General features: G+C 36.5%; 1 protein-coding gene and 1 long non-coding RNA gene across 3 annotated transcripts in view; both read left to right on the top strand.

Annotated features, from left to right (window-relative positions):
• The window catches only part of LOC309511316 (uncharacterized protein), a 142,136-nt gene that overhangs the window by 42,284 nt on the left and 76,971 nt on the right, over positions 1-22,881 (top strand). Inside the window, exons 14-16 of the mRNA XM_082186421.1 lie at positions 13,962-14,135; positions 14,803-14,976; positions 18,384-18,557. Of these exons, the coding sequence (XP_082042547.1) occupies positions 13,962-14,135; positions 14,803-14,976; positions 18,384-18,557 (522 nt within the window). The remainder of the gene's footprint in view (positions 1-13,961; positions 14,136-14,802; positions 14,977-18,383; positions 18,558-22,881) is intronic.
• Positions 679-3,362, top strand: LOC309511427. Of its 2 annotated transcripts, XR_014210604.1 has the most exons (4): positions 679-1,895; positions 1,994-2,725; positions 2,819-2,916; positions 3,005-3,362. It is a non-coding gene; the product is annotated as an uncharacterized lncRNA (long non-coding RNA). The 2 variants fall into 2 exon arrangements; XR_014210605.1 differs by having other exon boundaries at positions 679-2,725.

The following is a 22,881-nucleotide window of genomic DNA, read 5'->3' as shown; positions in this document are numbered from 1 at the left end:
TCTTTGTGCCTTACTTAATATTCATGAGATAAAAACTCAAGGTGAGTGAGCTTTTGTCAGGAGAGCTGATCTAGACTCACTTCCTCATCTACTATAGTAACTACAACAAAAAAATAGTTAACCTTAAAATGGTGTAGTTTACATTACATGAATTACCCCCCAAGAATTGTTGAAAAATGTTTTACTTAGTAATTTTTGCTTAGTGTCTCAAACTTTGAAATCATTTATATAATTTATATCTAAATAAATACCCATAAATTAGAGTGATGATGTTACAACTACCAGTGTAACATCAGGTAAGGTGGGCTCTAATGATAGAAATACAAAACATTGACATGCATTTATTTTGTTCATCAAATTTACTTGGGGGATTTTATAAAAATATGTATTTAAAAAAAAAAAAAAAAAAAAAATGACATCCATTTCACATGTATTCAATTCATTTTAATTATGTTATTAAAGCATAAAGTGCAACTTAATAGGGAATTTTTTTAATTTATTTTTTTGTAAATGAGTTTGAAAAAGTAAGTTACAGTATGAACTTCAAGTAAATTGCTAATTAAATTTTAATTCTGACTCATCAGTGTTACTGAGCAGCTCCATGAAGACTGAATGAATCATGGACGACACACACACATTCAGACATGGAGATTCTTCTCAGGGATGCAGGTACTTCAATCTTCATATGATCTTAATGTTATGTATATCACACATCAGGATGTATGGGTGTTTGCATTTTCGTCAGTAAGCGGCACTGTACATTGTCGAGGAGGTTCAGGTTTACGACTGCACACGGCACTTTGCAGGCAACACCGAAAACTGACGTGAATTGTCGGAAATTGACGTGGGCCTTGCTTGGCAGTTGTCCCCCCATGACACCCCTCCCCCTAGTTCTAAGGGAGGCTTTAACATGTAAATAAAAATGCTGTGAGCTACACAAATGCAAATCAGGGTAGCAGGGGGAGTTTTACCACAGGTGACATTTTTCTAAAAGGTATTTACTTCATTCTAAGAAAATCTCTGGTATAAATAGATCAGGCTCAGTATAGCCTAATTATAGACTCTTAAATTTTTGCTTAAATTGATATATTTAATGAAAGTATACTAGATTAGTTACTGTGTGTCATTAGCAATGGCCAATGTTATGTAAAAAAGATACACAAAACTATTTATTTCAACAATTAATTTTAATCAGGCTTTGCCACAAAGGTAAAATGTGCATTCCATGCAAACAACATCACAATCTCCTAGAGCTCAACCACTGTGCGTAATACAACTGTTCACGAACAGAAGATTGTGTTTGACTCATGCTGCATACGCAATGACAATTATGCCTACTGTAAATATAGAGTTACAACTACGATTAGAGTTGTTTGCATAAAATGCACCGTGAACATTCACATGTTTGCCCTGTGATAGGCTACAATTTATCTCCATAAATACTATTTTCTCAATTCTGAGCATATATTTTCACTTACTTACATCAATTGCTCGATCAATATCATCACATATTTTACATTTACATTTTTAACTGTAGGTACCACAAACAATTTAATATAGGTAAGTTTGTGTATATTTTACACGCAGTACAATACTGTATGTGCTGCTTATAAACACCAGACAGATAATGATTTATGATCTTTACTCATCTCACTTGCACAAAATAAATGCAGTAATAGAAAGCATATACACGCACAGGTGAAATACACTGAAAATGATATGTTTTTAAAAATTTGGTCGGGTTGAAGTCATCCCTCCGGATCTTCTGCATCCACTCAGCCCGTACCGCAGCGTCAACGGGGAATGCATGAAAGCTGACTTCTCTGTTGTAACGTGATGAAATGGTACATAACGGCACACACCGAGGAAGTGCTGAGGCTGTCACCCTCTGAAAGGCAAGCCACCTCTCTTGAATCCTAAAAACACTCATTGTGAAAAAATATCTCTGTGGTAATGGAACTCGATTGCTGTTGTCTCTCGCTCTCACTGTCAGATCACCGGAAGTTTTCACCGGAAGTACTGGCCCACACACTCAAGTTCGAACGTCAATGATTGCCGTGCACGGAGCGAATTGGAGGAGCCCGACGAACCTTCTAGCCCTCGTCCAATCACATGTGAGGTCATGGGCATGATGATGACTCATACAGCAGTACTTGCAAGACGAGCATATAAACAGACATGTTTTTACTCCTGTACTCGGACCTTTTCCTCCATTTCCTGTGTTTTTGCTGCTTTGCTGTTTCGTGATCTACAATGGCTGGACGGTGTCTACCATTCAACTCCTCTGCATGGACGCGATCGACCCCTTTCAGCCAGTCCGCAGACCGGCGAGAAGAAACTGCTGAATGCTATCAGTGGGCTGTCTCGTCAGCTTACTCAGCTTGCTGTCTATGTAAATGAGCAGTTCACTTTAGTAAAGTCCAGGTTGCTGTCCATAGAGGATAGGTTGGCTGCTTTGGAGTCGAAAAGCTGTGTTGAAGAGACTAACTCTAAGAAGAGAAGACGGGTGCACAATCCTAAGATTGCGCTAAGACTGCTATCTAAGCTAAAATTAGCCTAAAAGCAAAGCTTTTTTAGTAGCACAAGCTAAAAGTAGCCTTGTAAAAGAACAAGTGTAAGTTGCTTTATAAAAGTGTATTTTTTTTTGGTCTTGTAATTTACAGGAAGCAGTACGCCGTCTTCACAACTCAGAGACAAATTGTAGGTGCTACGAACCGGAGCAAGGGTAAGATTTAAAGAATTATGCTTTCATTCTCCTTTATAAGGAAATTGATCTGTTAATAGATACCGATCTTAACCGTACATTTTGTTTTCACAGACTAAACTCGCCTCATAACGAGACCGTGACCTCATATTTGCTCAGAGCTTTGTCTGCAAGTCCAGATTTACATGATGCTAATAATGACGACATTGTGTGTAAGTAACTTTTTTACTATTTTCTCCTTTATTGTTTAATTTTACTGTGACTTATGTTGTTTTTATTCATATCACTCTCATTTGGAAGTGCGCTACCATAGACCTGATGTCTGATGAGGAAGACGGCATCGTCGGCGGGGTGTCTGGATGGATTGTGCGACCTCTGTCTTTTCGCAGCCAGGAGCTCACCGAGCTCTGTGCCACGCTGTAGTCGAGATTAGAGGCGATTCCAAAGTATGCAAAATGGACCGAATTCAGACAGAATGCCGCTAGTTACCTACAGCTCCGAAGCGGAAAACAGACAATTCACGGTGCTGTAGGATTTTGGGCTTCTCGTGAGCTTCCCATTTGTTGTGTCGGCAAATCTCTTATGCTTTGTACATACATGATATATGATATAGTTGTGTGTTTGTGTTTGTGCTAATAAAGCAATTTCTTTGAATAAACAGCACGTCCCTGGCACATTTTCCTTTCCTCAATAAATTCATTCATATCCTTGATGGTAATAATAGTGTAGTCCATAGGCTGAACAATGACATGAATATACAACATAATATCATATGAATATGAATATATATATATATAAATAATTGTATATATTAATTTTATATTTATGAATATTTATTATCATTTTGGGGTGGGGTTTAAATTTATAATGACCCAGGGTGACCAATAGTAACAGATCTAACAGATGTAGTGGTTTCAACCAATACTGAGTGAGGAAATTAAAGCCATTCTCTGGCAAGGCGCGGGCGCTGCTATTCATATGCAAATTAGAGCCATTAGCACCTCCGCAAGCTCTCCACATACGTCATGGTTCGTTTCCGTCAATATGTGGCACAGATGAACGCGCCGTTCACAGGCTGTAAATTGTCGTTAACTGACGAAAATTATGGAGATTTTCGGCCGTTTACGGGGACGAAAATCCCACTTTTCATGAAGTGTCATGTGCTGGTATTTGTGGAATGTCAACACTCTTCAACATTTCTAAAGCTTCTATAATTGCACAATCTATGCACAATCACACATTGTCTATGATTTAATCCAACTGATCTTACAGTTTTTTTTATTCGCTTTGGTACTATTTTCACAAGTAAGGTGTACATTTTCAAAACTCTTAGTACAAAAATCCAAACTGATCACACTTGTAACACAGCTAGTCATCCTTTCAAAACCTGATCTCATGCTTTCATTACAGTTATACACTTTTCAGTCCACATAGGCATAGTTTCAAACACAAGATTATGGTAATATGTAATGAGAACATTTGGTTTAAGCACAGAAACACAACAGTATGATCTTCTTTCAATTTAGTACTTTTAACAATCAGTTCATTCAACAGAAAACGATGCAAGATACATGTTTCAAATCACAGTTGTTGCTGAATTAATTACAGTAATACAGGCTACAGCTGCCACATTAGAAGTAATTGAATCCATAATGTTTGTAATAGTATCTATCCAGTGTGTTATCAAAAGGTGTGATGAAGTACATGAGGTTCTGTGCTAACAGAGTTTGCTGGCAATACAGTAAATGATTTCACTCTATAACATTTGACTGAATCTATACTGTAGTGGACCTTTACAGATGAAGGTTGAGTTACAGTAATTCGGCAGTCTCTACCATGATAATCTGTTTACAGTATTGCATACATACTGTAATGTAAAATGCTGTATTTGATGCCATCTGTCTCCCTTCTACTGATGCATCTCTGATCAATCTGATGTTTTACAGTCATTGATTGTATCCTCTCCCTTACACTCTATTCTGCTTTACAGTATTTGCACAAATGGCAAATTTCTCTGTATCTTTCTCTCTCTCACACACACACACACACACACACACACACACACACACACACACACACACACACACACACACACACACACACACACACACACACACACACACACACTTTGAACATATCGGTGGTTATTATCTATAAATCACTTATGTAAAAATAATTAATTTGGTTATCCATATCGGAAATTGCAAACAAGTTCTATAGAAACTGTATAATCAATATCTATAGAAATCTATAGGTGTACCAAATGATTCATTGATTAACCATTAAGATAATTTGGATTAAATAATAGACAAATGTATTAAACTGAACAAAAAGAGATGCAAATCAAAAGCTTGATAGTAAGAACTTTATGAAAGGCAGTGACTGTGAATGAAACATGTACAGTGACCTCAACAATTATTGGCACCCCTGTTTAAGATGTGGTCGTGGACTTCTAAAAATTCTCCTTTTTAAAAAAACAAAACAAAATAGAACCCAAATGCAAAAAAAGAGAAAAATCCAACCTTTCATTTAAGTACATTACTTTGGTGGTAAAAAAAAAAAAATCACACATTTAGAAAAAAAAAACTTGAAATCATGTGTTCCACAATTATTGGCACCCCTAACAATTCCGCTGAAAAATTTAATTGATTTTTTTTTAAATATATTTTTCTGTAGTTGCTAAAGTTGGTCAGGGTATCTAGGAACTTTTAATTAGTAATTCATGACTTCCTGTTTCCCTGGGGTATAAATATGACGTGACACAGAGGCCTAATTCTCTTACCCATTTGTCAACATGGCAAAGACAAGAGAACACACCATTCAAGTAAGGCAGATGTGTGTCGACCTTCATAAGTCAGGCAATGGCTACAAGAAAATAGCCACTCGCCTTAACTTGCCCGTATCTACAGTCAGAGGAATCATTAAGAAGTTTAAAACAACTGGAACAGTGACAAACAAGGCTGGAAGAGGTCCCAAGTTTATCTTGCCACAACGCACAGTGAGGAGGATGGTAAGAGAAGTAAAAAAAAGTCCTAAGCTCACTGTCACAGAATTGCATCAAAGAGTGGCATCTTGGGGTCACAAAGTCTCCAAAACAACCATCAGACGCTCTCTACATGCCAACAAGCTGTTTGAGAGGCATGCAAGGAAAAAGCCTTTTCTCACTTACACTCACAAACGTAAACGTCTGGAGTTTGCCTGGAGTTTGCTAAGCGGCACTAGGACTTCAACTGGGATCGTGTGCTTTGGTCAGATGAGACTAAGATTGAGCTTTTTGGCAACAAACACTCAAAGTGGGTCTGGCGTAAAACAAAAGATGAGTATGCCAAAAAGCACCTCATGCCCACCGTGAAGTATGGTGGAGGATCTGTGATGCTGTGGGCCTGTTTCTCTTCCAAAGGCCCTGGGAACCTTGTTAGGGTGCATGGCATTATGAATGCTTTGAACTACCAGGACATTTTAAATAAAAACCTGATGGCCTCTGCCAGAAAGCTGAAGATGGGTCGTCATTGGGTCTTTCAGAAGGATAATGATCCAAAACATGTGGCAAAATCTACACAAAAATGGTTCAGCAGTCACAAACTCAAGGTCCTCCCATGGCCATCTCAGTCCCCAGACCTCAACCCAATCGAAAACCTGTGGGGCGAGCTAAAGAGGAGAGTGCATAAGAGAGGACCCAGGACACTGGATGATCTAGAAAGATTGTGCAAAGAAGAATGGTCAAAGATCCCTCTCTCTGTGTTCTCCAATGTTGTGAAATGTTATAGGAGGAGATTAAGTGCTGTCTTGTTGGCAAAAGGGGGTTGTACAAAGTATTAACATCAGGGGTGCCAATAATTGTGGGACACATGATTTCAAGTTGTTTTTTTTCTAAAAATGTGATTGTTTTTTTGTTTTGTTTTGTTTTTTGGTTTTTTTTGCCACCAAAGTAATGTACTTAAATAAAAGGTTGGATTTTTCTCTTTTTTTGCATTTGGGTTCTATGTTGTTTAAAAAAAAGGAGAATTTTTAGAAGTCCTCGACCACATCTTAAACAGGGTCGCCAATAATTGTGGAGGGCACTGATGAAACACTTATTTTGTGTTGTGAAAAGGATACTTTGTGATTTTGTGTATTGTGCTAACACAATTGAAAACATAATGAAATGTTTGAAAAAAGTGCACTTTTGATGATCTGTTGTGATATTAGCACTAAGAGTTTTGAAAATGTACACCTAACTTGTGAAAATAGTACCAAAGCGAATAAAAAAAACTGTAATGGTTAATCAGTGAATAATTTGGTACACCTATAGATTTCTATAGATATTGATTCTATATACAGTTTCTATAGAACTTGTTTGCAATTTCCGATGTGGATAACCAAATGTAATTAATTATTTTTACATAAGTGATTTATAGATAATAACCACCATGATGTTCAAAGTGTGTGCACACGTGTGTGTGTGTGTGTGTGTGTGTGTGTGTGTGTGTGTGTGTGTGTGAGAGAGAGAGAAAGATACAGAGAAATTTGCAATTTGTGAAAATACTGTAAAGCAGAATAGAGTGTAAGGGAGAGGAAACAGTCAATGACTGTAAAACATCAGATTGATCAGAGATGCATCAGTAGAAGGGAGACAGACAGCATCAAATACAGCATTTTACATTACAGTATGTATGCCATGTGATACTGTAAACATGGTAGAGACATGGTTGTTACATTACTGTAACTCAACCTTCATCTGTAAAGGTCCACTACAGTATATTCAGTCAAACAGTCAAAATCATTTACTGTATTCATTGCCAGCAAACTCTGTTCTAGCACAGAACCACATGGCTGTGCTTCATCACAACTTTTGATAACACTCTGGATAGATACTATTACAAACATTATGGATTCAATTACATAAGTTAGCATAGCATGTGGCATAGCCTGTATTAACTGTAATTAATTCAGCAACAACTGTGATTTGAAACATGTATCTTGCATTGTTTGCTGTTGAATGAACTGATTGTTAAAAGTACTAAATTGAAAGAAGATCATACTGTTGTGTTTCTGTGATTAAACCAAATGTTCTCATTACATATTACATTAATCTTGTGTTTGAAACAATGGTTATGTGGACTGAAATGTGTATAACTGTAATGAAAGCATGAGATCAGGTTTTGAAATAATGACTAGCTGTGTTACAAGTGTGATCAGTTTGGATTTTTGTACTAAGAGTTTTGAAAATGTACACCTTACTTGTGAAAATAGTACCAAAGCGCATAAAAAAAACTGTAAATCGACTATAAGAAATATTGTCTCTATTCTGTTTTCTTTATTCTAATGTCTCTGCTCTATTAATGTTAATTCCAAAGAGAGAGATCAATCTCACCAGAGTCCAGCTGTGTGTCCATGAAGAGTGAAGTGTCTATGAGAGAGCCAATGACATTTAAAGGAAGACACAGATCAACTGATCTGAGGTCCAACATTGATGGATCGATGGATAGTTAGATGATAGATAAGGGATAGATAAAGGATAGATAGATAGATAGAAAGAAAAAATATAGATAGATAGATAGATAGATAAAGGATAGACAGATTGATAAAGGATAGATAAAGGATAGATGGATGGATGGATGGATCAACTGATCTGAGGTACATCATTTCTGTCTGTCTGTCTGTCTGTCTGTCTAGATAAATAGATAGATAGATAGATAGATAGACACATAAAAAAGGATAGATAGATAAATAGATAGATAAATATACACATAAAAAGGCTAGATAGATAAATATATATATATATATATATATATATATATATATATATAGAGAGAGAGAGAGAGATAGATAGATAGATAGATTGATAGATAAAGGATAGACACATAAAAAAAGATAGATAGATAGATAGATAGATGATAGATAAATAAAGGATTGACACATAAAAAGGATAGATAGATAGATAGATAGATAGATAGATAGATAGATAGATAGATAGATAGATAGATAGATAATATCTTTGTGGGGTTTCTCTTTACGTAATATCTATCATATAAATTCTTATTTCTATTCTATTATCTCTATTCTAATGTCTCTGCTCTATTAATGTTAATTCCACAGAGAGAGATCAATCTCACCAGAGTCCAGCTGTGTGTCCATGAAGAGTGACGCGTCTATGAGAGAGCCAATGACATTTAAAGGAAGACACACATCAACTGATCGGAGGTACAACATTGATGGATGGATGGATGGACGGATGGACGGGTGGGTAGATAGATAATAGATAAGGGATAGATAAAGGATAGATAGAAAAATATAGATAGATAAATAAAGTATAGACAGATAGATAAAGGATAGATGGATGGATGGATAAAGTATAGATAGATAGATAGATAGATAGAGTGTGACGTGTAAATGATGACAGAAGATGCAACTGCGAAAAACCAGATTTATTGAATGAACACGTAGAAGGTGGTAAGTGAAAACACAGTCCAAAGAGCCCTGGTAGTGCAGGGGGAAGTCTGGAACGAGGAACAGTATTGATCTTGATTCTCCCACACCGCCGTTCCCCACAGAGCCGCACGTCCAGACAGCAGGGTCAGAACCAGAGCCACCTTGGCTTCTTCAGAAGCAAAAGTCTGGGGTTGCAGAGCAAAAAACATGGAACACTTAGTTAGAAACGCTCTACAAAACTGGGGCTCACCGTTGTATCTCTCAGGAGCAGGTAATCTTGGCTCAGGTGGATGGTTGGTCGAAGAGGGCATGGGGGGAGTCGGCGGTGTGGGTGGCGCAGTGGGTGTCGCTAGTTCTTGAATCCGCTGGGTGAGCGCGGACACCTGCGCTACCAAGGCTTGTACAGCGCGACCAGTCAGGGCTAAATTCTCCTCCTGCTGGTCCATCCTCGTGGCGCTTCTGGAAAGGAATTCGGCCAGGTCTGGGGTTCTCGCTGCATCCATGATGGTCAGATCGTTCTGTGACGTGTAAACGATGACAGAAGATGCAACTGCGACAAACCAGATTTATTTAATGAACACGTAGAAGGTGGTAAGTGAAAACACAGTCCAAAGAGCCCTGGTAGTGCAGGGGGCAGATGGGCAACCCGACAATCCGTGGTGTGATGAGAAGAGACAGGATCCTCCAACGACGGCAGGCAAACAGAAACTCAACACGGATCCGTGGTGTGATGAGAAGAGACAGGATCCTCCAACGATGGCAGGCAGACAGAAACTCAACACGAACTCCAACGGGAACAGGGAACACCGGACAAAGACCACACAGCACAGGGATACATCCAACAACGATCTGACAAACACAGGACAAAAGACCAGGAGCATAAATAGCGACCACGCCCACACTAACACACATACACAAACACAGCGTGAGAAAGAGTCAGTGAATTCATGAACCGTGACATAGAGAGATAGATAGATACATAAATAAAGGATAGACATAGATAACTGATAGATCGATAGATGGATAGATAAAAGATAGATAGATAGATAGATGGATAAAGTATAGATATATAGATACATAAATAAAGGATAGACATAGATAAAGGATAGATGGATAGATAAAAGATAGCTAGATAAAGTATAGATACATAGATACATAAAAGGATAGACATATAGATAAAGGATAGATAGATAGATATATAGATAGATAGATAGATAGATAGAGATAGATAGATAGATAGATAGATTTTCACTTTGTGAGGGTTCTCTTTATGTAATATCTATTATATAAATTCTTGTCTCTATTCTATTATCTCTATTCTAATGTCTCTGCTCTATTAACGTTAATTCCACAGAGAGAGATCAATCTCACCAGAGTCCAGCTGTGTGTCCATGAAGAGTGAAGCATCTATGATGGAGCCAATGACATTTAAAGGAAGACACACATCAACTGATTGGAGGTACAACATTTCTGTCTAGAGAGACTTACCAAAATTCTGAAAATGTATTTGTAAATATTGAGCCAATCATCTCTTCCTCATCTCCACCAGTTTGAGCATGAAAACATGATAATGAACATGAATTAACTTTAGAATGTAAATTGAAGAATACAGTAAAACTTACTGAAATGTATCACCTCTATTGTAATTGCTGAATCAGTGGGAAGATGTCAATAAAACAGCTTGTGAACAATGTGATGTTATAATTACTCCAGGAAAGTTATCTATCATTCTACACTAGAGATTATCATTTTGTCATACATTTATTTTACAGAATTAGTTCATTTTTTCCCTTTAATTTGACATGTACCTGAAGTGATTACAAATTAAATAACAAAATAAAAATTGAGGACAAAATTCAATCATGTAATCTATATCAATGCTCATGGACAGCACTAATAGCTTGTGCAAATGGCCAAATAACAGCCATGCTCATCTTCATAACAACAACACTGTTATTTGCATGACATTGTGTAATTATTTGATTGACTATTGTTAATTTATTTTATTACTAATTCTATGTCTTTAATTCATGTTGTAATTTGTTATTTTCCAAAGCACATGTAAAACAAATCTGCTGAAGAAGTTTCAGTGTCTGTATGAAGGAACAGCAAAGCAGGGAAACCCAACACTTCTGAATGAGATCTACACAGAGCTCTACATCACAGAGAGTGAAAGTGGAGAGATCAATAATGAGCATGAGGTGAGACAGATTGAGACACAATCCAGGAGAGCAGCAACAGAGGACACACCGATCAAATGCACTGACATCTTTAGACTTTTACCTGGACAAGACAAACCCATCAGAACTGTGCTGACAAAGGGAGTCGCTGGCATTGGGAAAACAGTCTCTGTGCAGAAGTTCATTGTGGACTGGGCTGAAGGGAAAGAGAATCAGGAAGTCCAGATCATATTTCCACTTCCTTTCAGAGAGATCAACTTGATGAAGGACAAAACACTCAGTCTTTCAGATCTTCTTCATGTATTTTTCCCTGAAACAAAAGAAATGGAAATATCCAGTGATGAATATAAAGTGTTGTTCATCTTTGATGGTCTGGATGAGTGTCGTCTGTCTCTGAACTTTAAGAGTGAAGTGAAACTGTCTGATATATCTGAATCAGCCTCAGTGGACAAGCTGCTGATGAACCTCATTGAGGGGAATCTGCTTCCCTCTGCTCTCATCTGGATCACCTCCAGACCAGCAGCAGCGGATCTCGTCCCCTCTGAGTGTGTCCATCGAGTGACAGAGGTACGAGGCTTCAATGAGCCACAGAAGGAGGAATACTTCAGGAAGAGAATCAGTGATCAGAGTCTGGCCAATACAATCATCACACACCTGAAGTCCTCGAGGAGCCTCCACATCATGTGCCACATCCCAGTGTTCTGCTGGATCTCAGCCACTGTTCTAGAGGAGATGTTGAGTGAAGCAGAGAGAGGAGAGATTCCCAAGACTCTCACTCAGATGTACACACACTTACTGATCATTCAGACCAACATCAAACATGAGAAGAACTATGAGAAGAGAGTGAAAGATGAAGACATGATTCTCAAACTGGGGAAACTAGCTTTCCAGCAGCTTGTGAAAGGCAACCTGATCTTCTATGAGGAAGACCTGAAAGAGTGTGGCATTGATGTGACAGAAGCATCAGTGTACTCAGGATTGTGCACTCAGATCTTCAGGGAGGAGTTGGGCTTGTATCAGGGGAAAGTCTTCTGCTTTGTTCATCTGAGCATCCAGGAACATCTAGCAGCTCTATATGCACACATTCACTTTGCAAATGAGAACATAAATGTGTTTGACAAAACCAAACAAAGTTTATTTTCTAAAATCTTAAACCAGAAGAAATATCATTCATTATCTGAGCTGCATCAGAGAGCTGTGGATGAGGCTTTACAGAGTAAGAATGGACATCTGGACCTTTTCCTGCGTTTCCTTCTGGGTCTCTCATTGGAGTCCAATCAGACTCTCTTACGAGAACTACTGACACAGACTGGAAGCTGCTCCTACAACAAAGAGGAAACAGTTCAGTACATCAAACAGAAGATCAGGAAGAATCGATCTCCAGAGAGATCCATCAATCTGTTCCACTGTCTGAATGAACTGGGTGATGATTCTCTGTTGCAGGAGATCCATGATGATCTGACATCAAGAAAAATAGGAGAAACCAAACTCTCCTCTTCACATTGGTCAGCTCTGGTTTATGTGTTGCTGACATCAGAGCAGAAGATGGATGTTTTTTATCTAAATCAGTTTATTGGAGCACAAAATACAGCAGATGAAGTTCTTCAGAAGCTGATGCCTGTGGTTAAAGAATCCAGATCAGTTCAGTAAGTCACTCTGACAACAATCATTACACTGATAAAACATGATCATATTTATGAGTTTAGCATATGCTTTCGTACCAAAGCAATACTGTAAAATGAGAAATGTATATATATCTTAGGTAACCCTTTACAATAACAGTACATGAATAATCATGTACTAATACCTGAATTAATAGTTATTTCAACATGAACTCATGATTAGAGAAGATGTGAACTAATCATAAACCAATGTAGAGCTATAGAGAGTAATAGAGAGTCATAAGGAGTCATACATGAATAACAGAAGCCTTAACAACATGTTAGTACATGTTTGATAATTAATGCGTTAATTAACATAGGGGTAAACTAAATCAACGAGGCTCCATAAGAATAAATAAGTACACTGAATATGAATCAAACATGATTTAATACTCATTTAATTATTTAAGTCTCAATGTCGTCTTTGTTTCTCTTGTGGTTAATAATGAATGAATACAAAAATAAAATATACAAAAAAAAGTTTACCATCAAGTAACTGAAAAGGATGTTTAATCTTCATTAGATTCTTTCCAAAGCTTCTGAGGTCATTTTACTTTTGATAGTTTTTGATAGTGTTTTATGGTGCGTATTTCTAGACACTTTTAACCTTATTTTGATTATTCTCAGGTTAGGTAAAGTACGTCAAATCTTTCCTAAATCATAAGCATCTGGATTTTCATACTCACAATCTATAGGTTAGAAGACTTCTTCGTGATCTGTTCAGTTCAGTTTATTAGAAATCAAAGACTTTTAGCAGGCGAGCTTCTTAGTTTCAATTAAATATAGTTTTATTATTTACAGGTTAACTAATTTACAAAAAGGCATACTTGTAACAGGACAATTGCACATTTTCCACAACAATAGTTATAAGCATGATTGGATGATGTGAAGAGGTGACAACTGCTTTCATTTACAAATCTGTTGAGGAGAAATTCATATATATCATATCATTTATATCAGTGTTTCCTGAACTGAGAGACTGAAGAGTGTCATTGTTCTCTATAGGTTGAGGTATTGTGGTGTTACAGATGAAGGTTGTGCTGCTCTGACTTCAGCTCTGAGATCAAACCCCTCACACCTGAGAGAACTGGATCTGACAGGGAATAAAGTAGGAGATTCAGCAGTCAAGCAGCTTTCTGATCTACTGCAGGATCCTCATTGTAAACTGGATATACTCAGGTAAGGTTGTATACAATTTCCCAACATAGTCCTCTATTTTAATGGTGAATAATGATTGCCATACAAAAAAATAAAATAAAAATTCTACTGTGAAATTACTAATGGGAATGTTGCTTTTATTTTCATTAGATTCTTTTCAATTTGTCTGACATCATTTTACAATGTTAATGATAGATTAAACATGACTGGATGATGTAAAGATGTAACAGCCGTGTTCATATACAGATATGTTGATGATTTTGGGGCATTTGCATAAAAAATGATATTCGGTTACACTTTATTTTAAGGTGTCATTGTTACAGTGTGATTATATATTTAAGTACTGAGTAATATTAAGCAACTACATGTACTTACTATAGGGTTAGGGTAGGTTTAGGATTTGGTTGAGGGTTAGTTGCATGTAATTATGCATCATTTACTGTTATTACTATGGTAAGTTCATGTAACAGATGTAACAAGGACACAGTTAAATAAAGTGTTATCGAATATTCTTGCAATTTTGTATGATATGGAGACTAAACCGCTCAAGAAGTTTGTAGAAGCGGGTCTGAACCTTAGACTGGACCTGTTAATGGTGCCGTGGATTAAGTGTCTGATTGTGAAGTTCTGCTTATCTGAGCTGTAGATCCTGACCTAAGAGACTGAAGAGTGTCACTGTTCTCTACAGGTTATATAATTGTGGTATTACAGATAAAGGTTGTGCTGCTCTGACTTCAGCTCTGAGATCAAACCCCTCACACCTGAGAAAACTGGATCTGTCATGGAATAAAGTAGGAGATTCTGGAGTCAAGCAGCTTTCTCATCTACTGCAGGATCCTCACTGTAAACTGGAGATGCTGTGGTAAGATTGTATAAAATGTCCCAACATAGTCCTCTATTTTAATGGTAAATAATGATTGCCATACAAAAAAAACTAAACAAAAAAAAATATATACAGTGAAATTACTAATGGGAATGTTGCTTTTATTTTCATTAGAATATTTCCAATGTGTCTGACATAATTTTACAATATTAATGATAGATTAAACATGACTGGATGATGTAAAGATGTGTCAACCGTTTTCATATACAGATATGTTGATGATTTTGGGGTATTTGCCAAAAAAAAAAAAAAGATATTCGGTTACACTTTATTTTAAGGTGTCACTGTTACAGAGTAATTATATATTTAAGTACTAAGTAATATTAACCCTCTGAGGTCGGCAAACGCGCCGGCGCGTTTTGCTGGATTTTCTTCAAATAGCAGCAACATAAACTTTAAAAAATCCGTAATTTATGGTCATATAAATCAAATAAATACATGATTATAATCTATAGAGGGTCTTCTTTTTTTGTGTACACTCACATTAACATCAAAACCTTGTTTTTTATTTTTAAATAAATAAAATAAACAGGGTGCGCTTTCAGCTCACTCTGTCTCCGCAAAAAATCTTTCTGAAACAAGTCTGGAAAATGAACTGAAACTCAGCTAATACTTATCACACAACCATGAAACATGCGTCTAAATAAAGCTTTAAATTTCTACTTTTAAATAAAACAATTCACATTCAAAACAAATATTCTCCTGCAATATAATCTGTATGAAACTAAAGAAAAGTACAGTTTCTCCCGTCTCAGCTAATTATCTGTAATGAGTTCACACCCACTCGCAGAGCTCGCTATTCATAAGATAATGTGCTGAGGTGATCTATGCAAAATAAGGTAAACGCCCCATGAAATGCCTTAAAACCAGCAAGTTTCATTCATTCACTTTCCTGCGCCGTTGGAAGATACACTGGTGATGAAGCCCTTCAGCTAGTCCTGGATAGTGAAGAGTTCAAATTTTCCTCAGAAGAAGAGCGGGACTCTGACGACGAACGTTTGTAGCCTATTTTGGAGAGCGACTTGATCCAGCCGTGGATAATATTTCGGATGAGTACGTCTTTTTAAATTTACTTGCATTAGTTGACAAGCTATTTTATATAAACGTAGGCTACATATTTTACTGGTTGGACCATTTCCATACTTGTCATTCAGAGTAATTTATATTTAAATGGTCTAGGCTATGCTGTATAAAGTAGGAGAGAGGCTTCATGCAGTCTGTTTTCTTTCGTTTTTAATAGTTTTGTTTAAAATAACACATTTCGAGCTTTCTATATATTTCTCTGGTATTTTAGGCAAAGCTTATGAGTTTGGGTTCATTTATGAGGCGATTGAGGCAAATATTGCCTGCTATTTTTAATTCTTATGTATTAAATACAGGCAATTGGTTGATGAAACAACGATTAAAATTAAGATACAATTAATACAAAACGAAATTCACTTTAAAGAAAGGCTTTATACAAAAAATAAACTTAATGAAATGGTCAAAATCTTGTCTACCCACTCCATTTGTCTCGCGATTGCGCATGATCTTACTCATGCTTTTCACTTTTCATATAATCAACATAATTTTTTTTTTAAAAATAAAGATTTTATTTAAACCTAAATATGTCATGATTCTGCCATCTTGTTCTTGGTTTTCTCTCGTCTTGCGGCAGAATCATGACAGGCCCTTGTTTTCATGTGCAGCACATGGCCATTTGTTTGGCCATGTGCTTGCGTTGTCTCGTCATGTAACCCCGCCCCCTTGTTACCCTTGGTTAGTCATTATTGTTTCATCTGTGTCACCTGCTGTCTTCATTAGTTTCTCCCTATTTAATCCCCTTGTGTTTGCTGTCCTGTGTCGGTTCATTGTTAGACCTGCTATGGTGTTACATGTTATCTTCTATCCTTCATTGTGAGACTTTGCTCATTCCTGTGAGTACCCTGTCAAGAGCGTCATCAAGAGAGAGTTCTGTTTCTGTATTCGCTATTTGTTTGTAGTCAAGTTATGTCAAGTCACAGTCTAGATTAGTCACTCCTTGTCCTGTCTAGTCTTGTTTTGCCCCCTCGTGAGCTTTGTTTTCCCTGTTATTTGTATATAATAAACCTTGTGTGTCCTGCAAACTGTCTGCGATTGGGTTCATCCTTCAACCACATAACAAAATATGAACTAAATTGTTTTATTTAATGACTAGGCTACAACACGTAGGCCAATTAGCCTACAGTCCAGAGAAATTAGTTGACAAGCTATTTTATATAAACGTAGGCTACAGATTTTACTGGTTGGACCATTTCCATACTTGCCATTCAGAGTAATTTATATGTAAATGGTCTAGGCTATGCTGTATAAATAAACTATATTCTATCTGCCTTTATTTTAGTTTATTTTGCAAACTATTTTGCTATACTGAGTAAAAATCGACTGAAATATGTTGAAATAAAATGTATTTGTATAAGCAACGTATTAAACTGCAAATTATCATTTATATTCCTTATAATAAAAACGAAAGACCTATGTTACAGACAAATGAAAGACAACATTTCGTTGATTAGTTTTGTATAGATTACACATTTTTACTGTAGAATATCTGCCACCTAAAATAAGCTTTTGTTTGCCAATTTTTGCTAATATGTTAAATATAGTATGTTTTGTCAATGTAGGCTATATTCGAAGTAATGAATCCTTAACTTTGAAATATGTATGATAAAATGTATACTTTAGTTTTTACAAAGAAAGATTACACTTCAATTGTTGTTGTAATTGTAACCTTTTTAATAAAAAATATATATTTACAAGGTAGATGTAAACAAATTTTAAAAGGTAAATATAAGCCTTTTCTTTAAATAATTTTTATTGTGTTTTATTATTGACAAATTTGGGGAGAGGGTACATATTCCAAAACTGAAAATACAGTATGAGAATTAACTGCACAATTACTAGACATGTTTTCCTTGGATATTATACAATTTGCAAGCACAATTTGTGAAAAAAAAATTTGAAAAAAAATTAATAAAAATTTGACATGCTTCCAACTTTGAACCAATTTGGTAGAATATATTTATATATATTAATAACCCCAGAGGGTTAAGCAACTACATGTACTTACTATAGGGTAAGGGTAGGATTAGGATTTGGTTAATGGTTAGTTGCATGTAATTATGCATAATCTACTCTTATTGTAACATATATGTAACAAGGACACTGTTAAATAAAGTGGTTTCGAATATTCTTGCAATCTTTATGATATGGAAACTAACCCGCTCCAGCAGTTTGTAGAAGTGGGTCTGAACCTTAGACTGGACCTGTTAATGGTGCCGTGGATTAAGTCTCTGATTGTGAAGTTCTGGTTATCTGAGCTGTAGATCCTGAACTCAGAGACTGAAGAGTGTCATTGTTCTCTACAGGTTGAGTAATTGTGGTGTTACAGATGAAGGTTGTGCTGCTCTGACTTCAGCTCTGAGATCAAACCCCTCACACCTGAGAAAACTGAGTCTGACAGGGAATAAAGTAGGAGATTCTGGAGTCAAGCAGCTTTCTGATCTACTGCAGGATCCTCACTGTAAACTGGAGATACTCAGGTCAGATTACATAAAAGTCTCAACGTCGTCTGTTTCTCTCCTGTGGTAAATAATCAATGATATACAAAACAAAAAAGGTTTACCATCAAGTAACTGAAAAGGATGTTTAATCTTCATTAGATTCTTTCCAAAGCTTCTGAGCTCATTTTACTTTTAATGTTGTTGATAGTTATAAGCATGATTGGATGATGTGAAGAGGTGACAACTGCTTTCATACAAATCTGTTGAAGAGAAAGGAGAAATTCATATGTATCATATAAATTATATCAGTGTTTCCTGAACTGAGAGACTGAAGAGTGTCATTGTTCTCTACAGGTTGAGATATTGTGATGTTACAGATGAAGGTTGTGCTGCTCTGACTTCAGCTCTGAGATCAAACCCCTCACACCTGAGAGAACTGAGTCTTTATGGAAACAAACTAAGTTACTCAGGTGTGAAGCCGCTCTCTGATCTGAAGGAGGATCCACATTATAAACTGGAGACGCTTGAGTGAGTAGTGATGATTAAAACTGTTCATATTTTAATTGAAAGTTAATTTAGTTTCCTCTTAGTTTACTTTCCTTGTGATGGTGTATTACACACTTTATACATGTTTAATAAGAGTTTGATTCATTTATTTTTTTAATAATAGTTTATAGCAACAATTAAATATCTTCAAGTGTCTTTTTATTTCAAACAATTCAATATTTTGCTTTTATTATAATCTTTTTATTGCTAAATTATGTATTTTGAGAGAATGTCAATTGCAATAAAAGATAATGGTAAATATTTATCACTAGTTTATTTATCATAAATAAAACTGACCAAGTGACACTGAAAGAGGACAGTCATACAGGATTATAGATAAGGGTCAAGGGTCATCATTCATGGTGACTCAGAAGCAAAATCAAAATCTGAATGTTTAAAAACAGCTTTAACAATCGCGTATCACAGTATGATATTATAATCTCTCACTTAATCATTTAAGTAGTTTCTTTTAGTTGTTCTAAAGTTGATAATGCAATAATGTCGCACACATTTGACTGTCTGTGTTTTACTTACAGGTTTTATATGTTAGTCTGACCTTCTCTGGATCAGCTGATGGAGAATAAAGAGCCTCTACAGACACAATCACATTCAGCAGAATCAAAAGACACAAACCCACAGTGATCATCACACACACATGTGTTTGTGTAACTTTACAGAATGATCCAATCCTTCATCCAAAGTCAAACAAGGAAACCTTCAACCAGATGAAACTGGATAAATATTCTAAATGTTCAGATCCAATCTGACCTCTGACATGTAATGCCTGAATCTTAATCATACTATTGTGTGCCGGAGAAAGCATGCGGAAGCAAGGATCTATTAGCAGGGTTTTAATGAAGAAACACGTAGTACAAATAATAAAGAACACGAAGGACAAAGAAACAAAACCACGAGAAGGACCGAACTAGAAGCACCCATACATGTACAACAACTGACAAAGTAACAAGTGAAACACAAGGGCTATAAATACACAGGGACCAACAAGCTAAACAAGATAACAAGGGGGTGTGGCTAATTAGAAACACCTGGGGATACTAATAAACTAGAAAAACTACAAAGGACTACAAAACATGACACAGAACAGGAAATAACTAAAGTCCACACAAGACGAGGGAAACACAAGACAGGAATCATTACACATACACTGTTCGTTCGTTGGTCAGAGGAGAACTGAGAGACTGAGTCTGGTTTCTGCCAAGGTTTTCTTCTACATTCAGTCACTGATGGAGTTTGAGTTCCTGCCACTGTCACCTCTGGCTTGCTTAGTTGGAGACACTTAATATTCAACAATATTATAAATCTGCATTGACACCATTATATGAGAACTGAATTGAGCTGGACGACGACATCTCTGTTTTCTCCAGAGCGGCTGTATATATAAATTAACCAAATTAATAACTTTTTTACAACAGAAATTACTCAACACTGAACTTACTTAACCCCCTGAGGTCGGCTGTATCGCCGGCGATACCAGCTCGCTTTTTTTTATCAGTGTAAAAGAAACTCATAAATACTCTGTTGACTTTGATTTTCCATAGGAGTTTCATACATCAATCTTGAATGACAGGTTGCAATCGAGTATAACACCCAGGTCTTTTACTGTAGAGGATAAAGTAACAGGACATCCTATGATGTTAAAGTTGTATTGTGCGAGGTTTTGTGGGCGGTTTTTTGAACCGATAAGTATTACCTCTGTCTTGTCTGGATTTAATAAAAGAAAATTACGCGTCATCCAATCTTTTATATCTTTAACACACTCTGTGAAATTTAGCGTTTTCATCCGGCCGTGATGAAATATATATTTGAGTGTCATCAGCATAACAATGGAAACTAATTCCATGTTTCCTTATAATATTTCCAAGTGGCATCATATATATTGAAAATAACAGAGGGCCTAATACAGATCCCTGCGGCACTCCATAGTTTACTGGAGTTATGATCGATTTTTCTCCATTTAAATAGACAAAATGGTAGCGGTCAGATAGGTATGATTTGAACCAGCTTAGTGCTTGTCCTTGAACACCAGTATAATTTTGTAGTCGATCTAAGAGTATTGTGTGATCTATAGTATCGAACGCAGCACTAAGATCAAGTAAAACTAGTATTGAGATACAGCCTTGGTCAGAAGCTAAAAGTAAATCATTTGTGATTTTAACGAGCGCAGTTTCAGTGCTATGATGCGGTCTGAATCCAGACTGAAACTTTTCATAGATATCATTTTGTTGCAAGAAAGAGCCCAGTTGAGCGGACACCACTTTTTCTAATATTTTAGACATAAATGGAAGATTTGAAATGGGTCTATAATTTGCTAGATTATTATGATCTAATTGTGGTTTCTTAATGAGAGGTTTTATAACTGCCAGTTTAAATGTTCATGACCTAAGGATAAGACGAGTTAATAATATTGAGGAGAGGCTCTTCCACTACAGGTAACACTTCTTTCAGTAGTTTAGTTGGTATAGGATCTAATAAACATGTTGTTGTTTTAGTTGAAGCGATAAGTTTATTTAACTCTTTTTGTTCTATAGTTGTAAAACACTGTAATTGTTCTTTCGGGGTGATAATTGAAGCTGAATTATAAGGCGCGATTGAAGATTGAACGTTTACAATTGTGGTTCTGATGCTTTCTATTTTCTCAGTGAAGAAGTTCATGAAATCATTACTACTGAACTGTAACGGGATATTTGTTCGGGTGACGTCTGTTTATTTGTTAGTCTAGCCACGGTGTTAAATAAAAACCTTGGATTGTTTTGGTTGTTTTCTATTAGTTTGCGGAGGTGCTCAGCCCTGGCCGCTTTTAGGGCCTTTTTATAACGTGACATACTGTCTTTCCACGCGATTCTAAAGACCTCTAAATTAGTTTGTTTCCATTTACGCTCTAAAATACGGGTTTCTCTCTTTAAAACATGCGTAGTATTGTTATACCATGGTGCTTTATTTTTCTCTCTGACCTTTTTTAATTTAATAGGTGCAACCACATCCAATGTTCTAGAGAGAATGGTGCTCATAGTGCTAGTTAGTTCTTCTAGTTCATCTGTTTGTTTGGGTTCAGGCAGCAGCTGAGACAGATTAGATAAGCAATTTGAGAAATTATCTATGGTGGATGGGAGGATTGTTCTGCCTGGTTGATAACGCGACGCCGCATGACATATTACAGCAGTACGTAATATGCAAGTTACCATGTAGTGATCAGTGACTTCATCACTTTGTGGAATGATATCTATATCGGTTGGATCGGTTCCATGTGATATAATTAAATCGAGTGTATGATTAAGACGATGTGTTGGTCCGGTGACGTTTTGCTTGACCCCAAATGAATTTAATAAATCTGTAAACGCAGCTCCTAACGCATCATTTGGATTATCTACGTGTATGTTAAAATCTCCAACAATTAATGCTTTATCGACATTGACTAATAGGTCTGAGAGAAAATCTGCGAACTCTTTTAGGAAATCAGCGTAAGGCCCTGGCGGTCTATTTACGGTAGCCAAGGCTAGAGATAATAGGGATGTTTTTCTAACATCTAAGAGCGTAACATTTAGTACAAGTACTTCAAATGAAATAAACGTATAACCCGTTTTCTGAGTAACATTTAGAATATCTCTATAAATGGTTGCAACACCTCCGCCACGACCAATCAGACGGGGCTCATGCTTATAACAGTATCCAGGAGGAGTAGACTCATTAACCCCCTGAGGTCGGAGGTATCGCCGGCGATACCAGCTCGCTTTTTTTTAATCAGTTTAAAAGAAACTCATAAATACTCTGTTGACTTTGATTTTCCATAGGAGTTTCA

Source organism: Leuciscus leuciscus, assembly GCF_965113295.1.
Source record: "Leuciscus leuciscus genome assembly, chromosome: 12".
NCBI lineage: Eukaryota > Metazoa > Chordata > Actinopteri > Cypriniformes > Leuciscidae > Leuciscus > Leuciscus leuciscus.
Note: the sequence above shows the minus strand (reverse complement) of the source record. Positions and strands in the feature narration are given on the sequence as shown.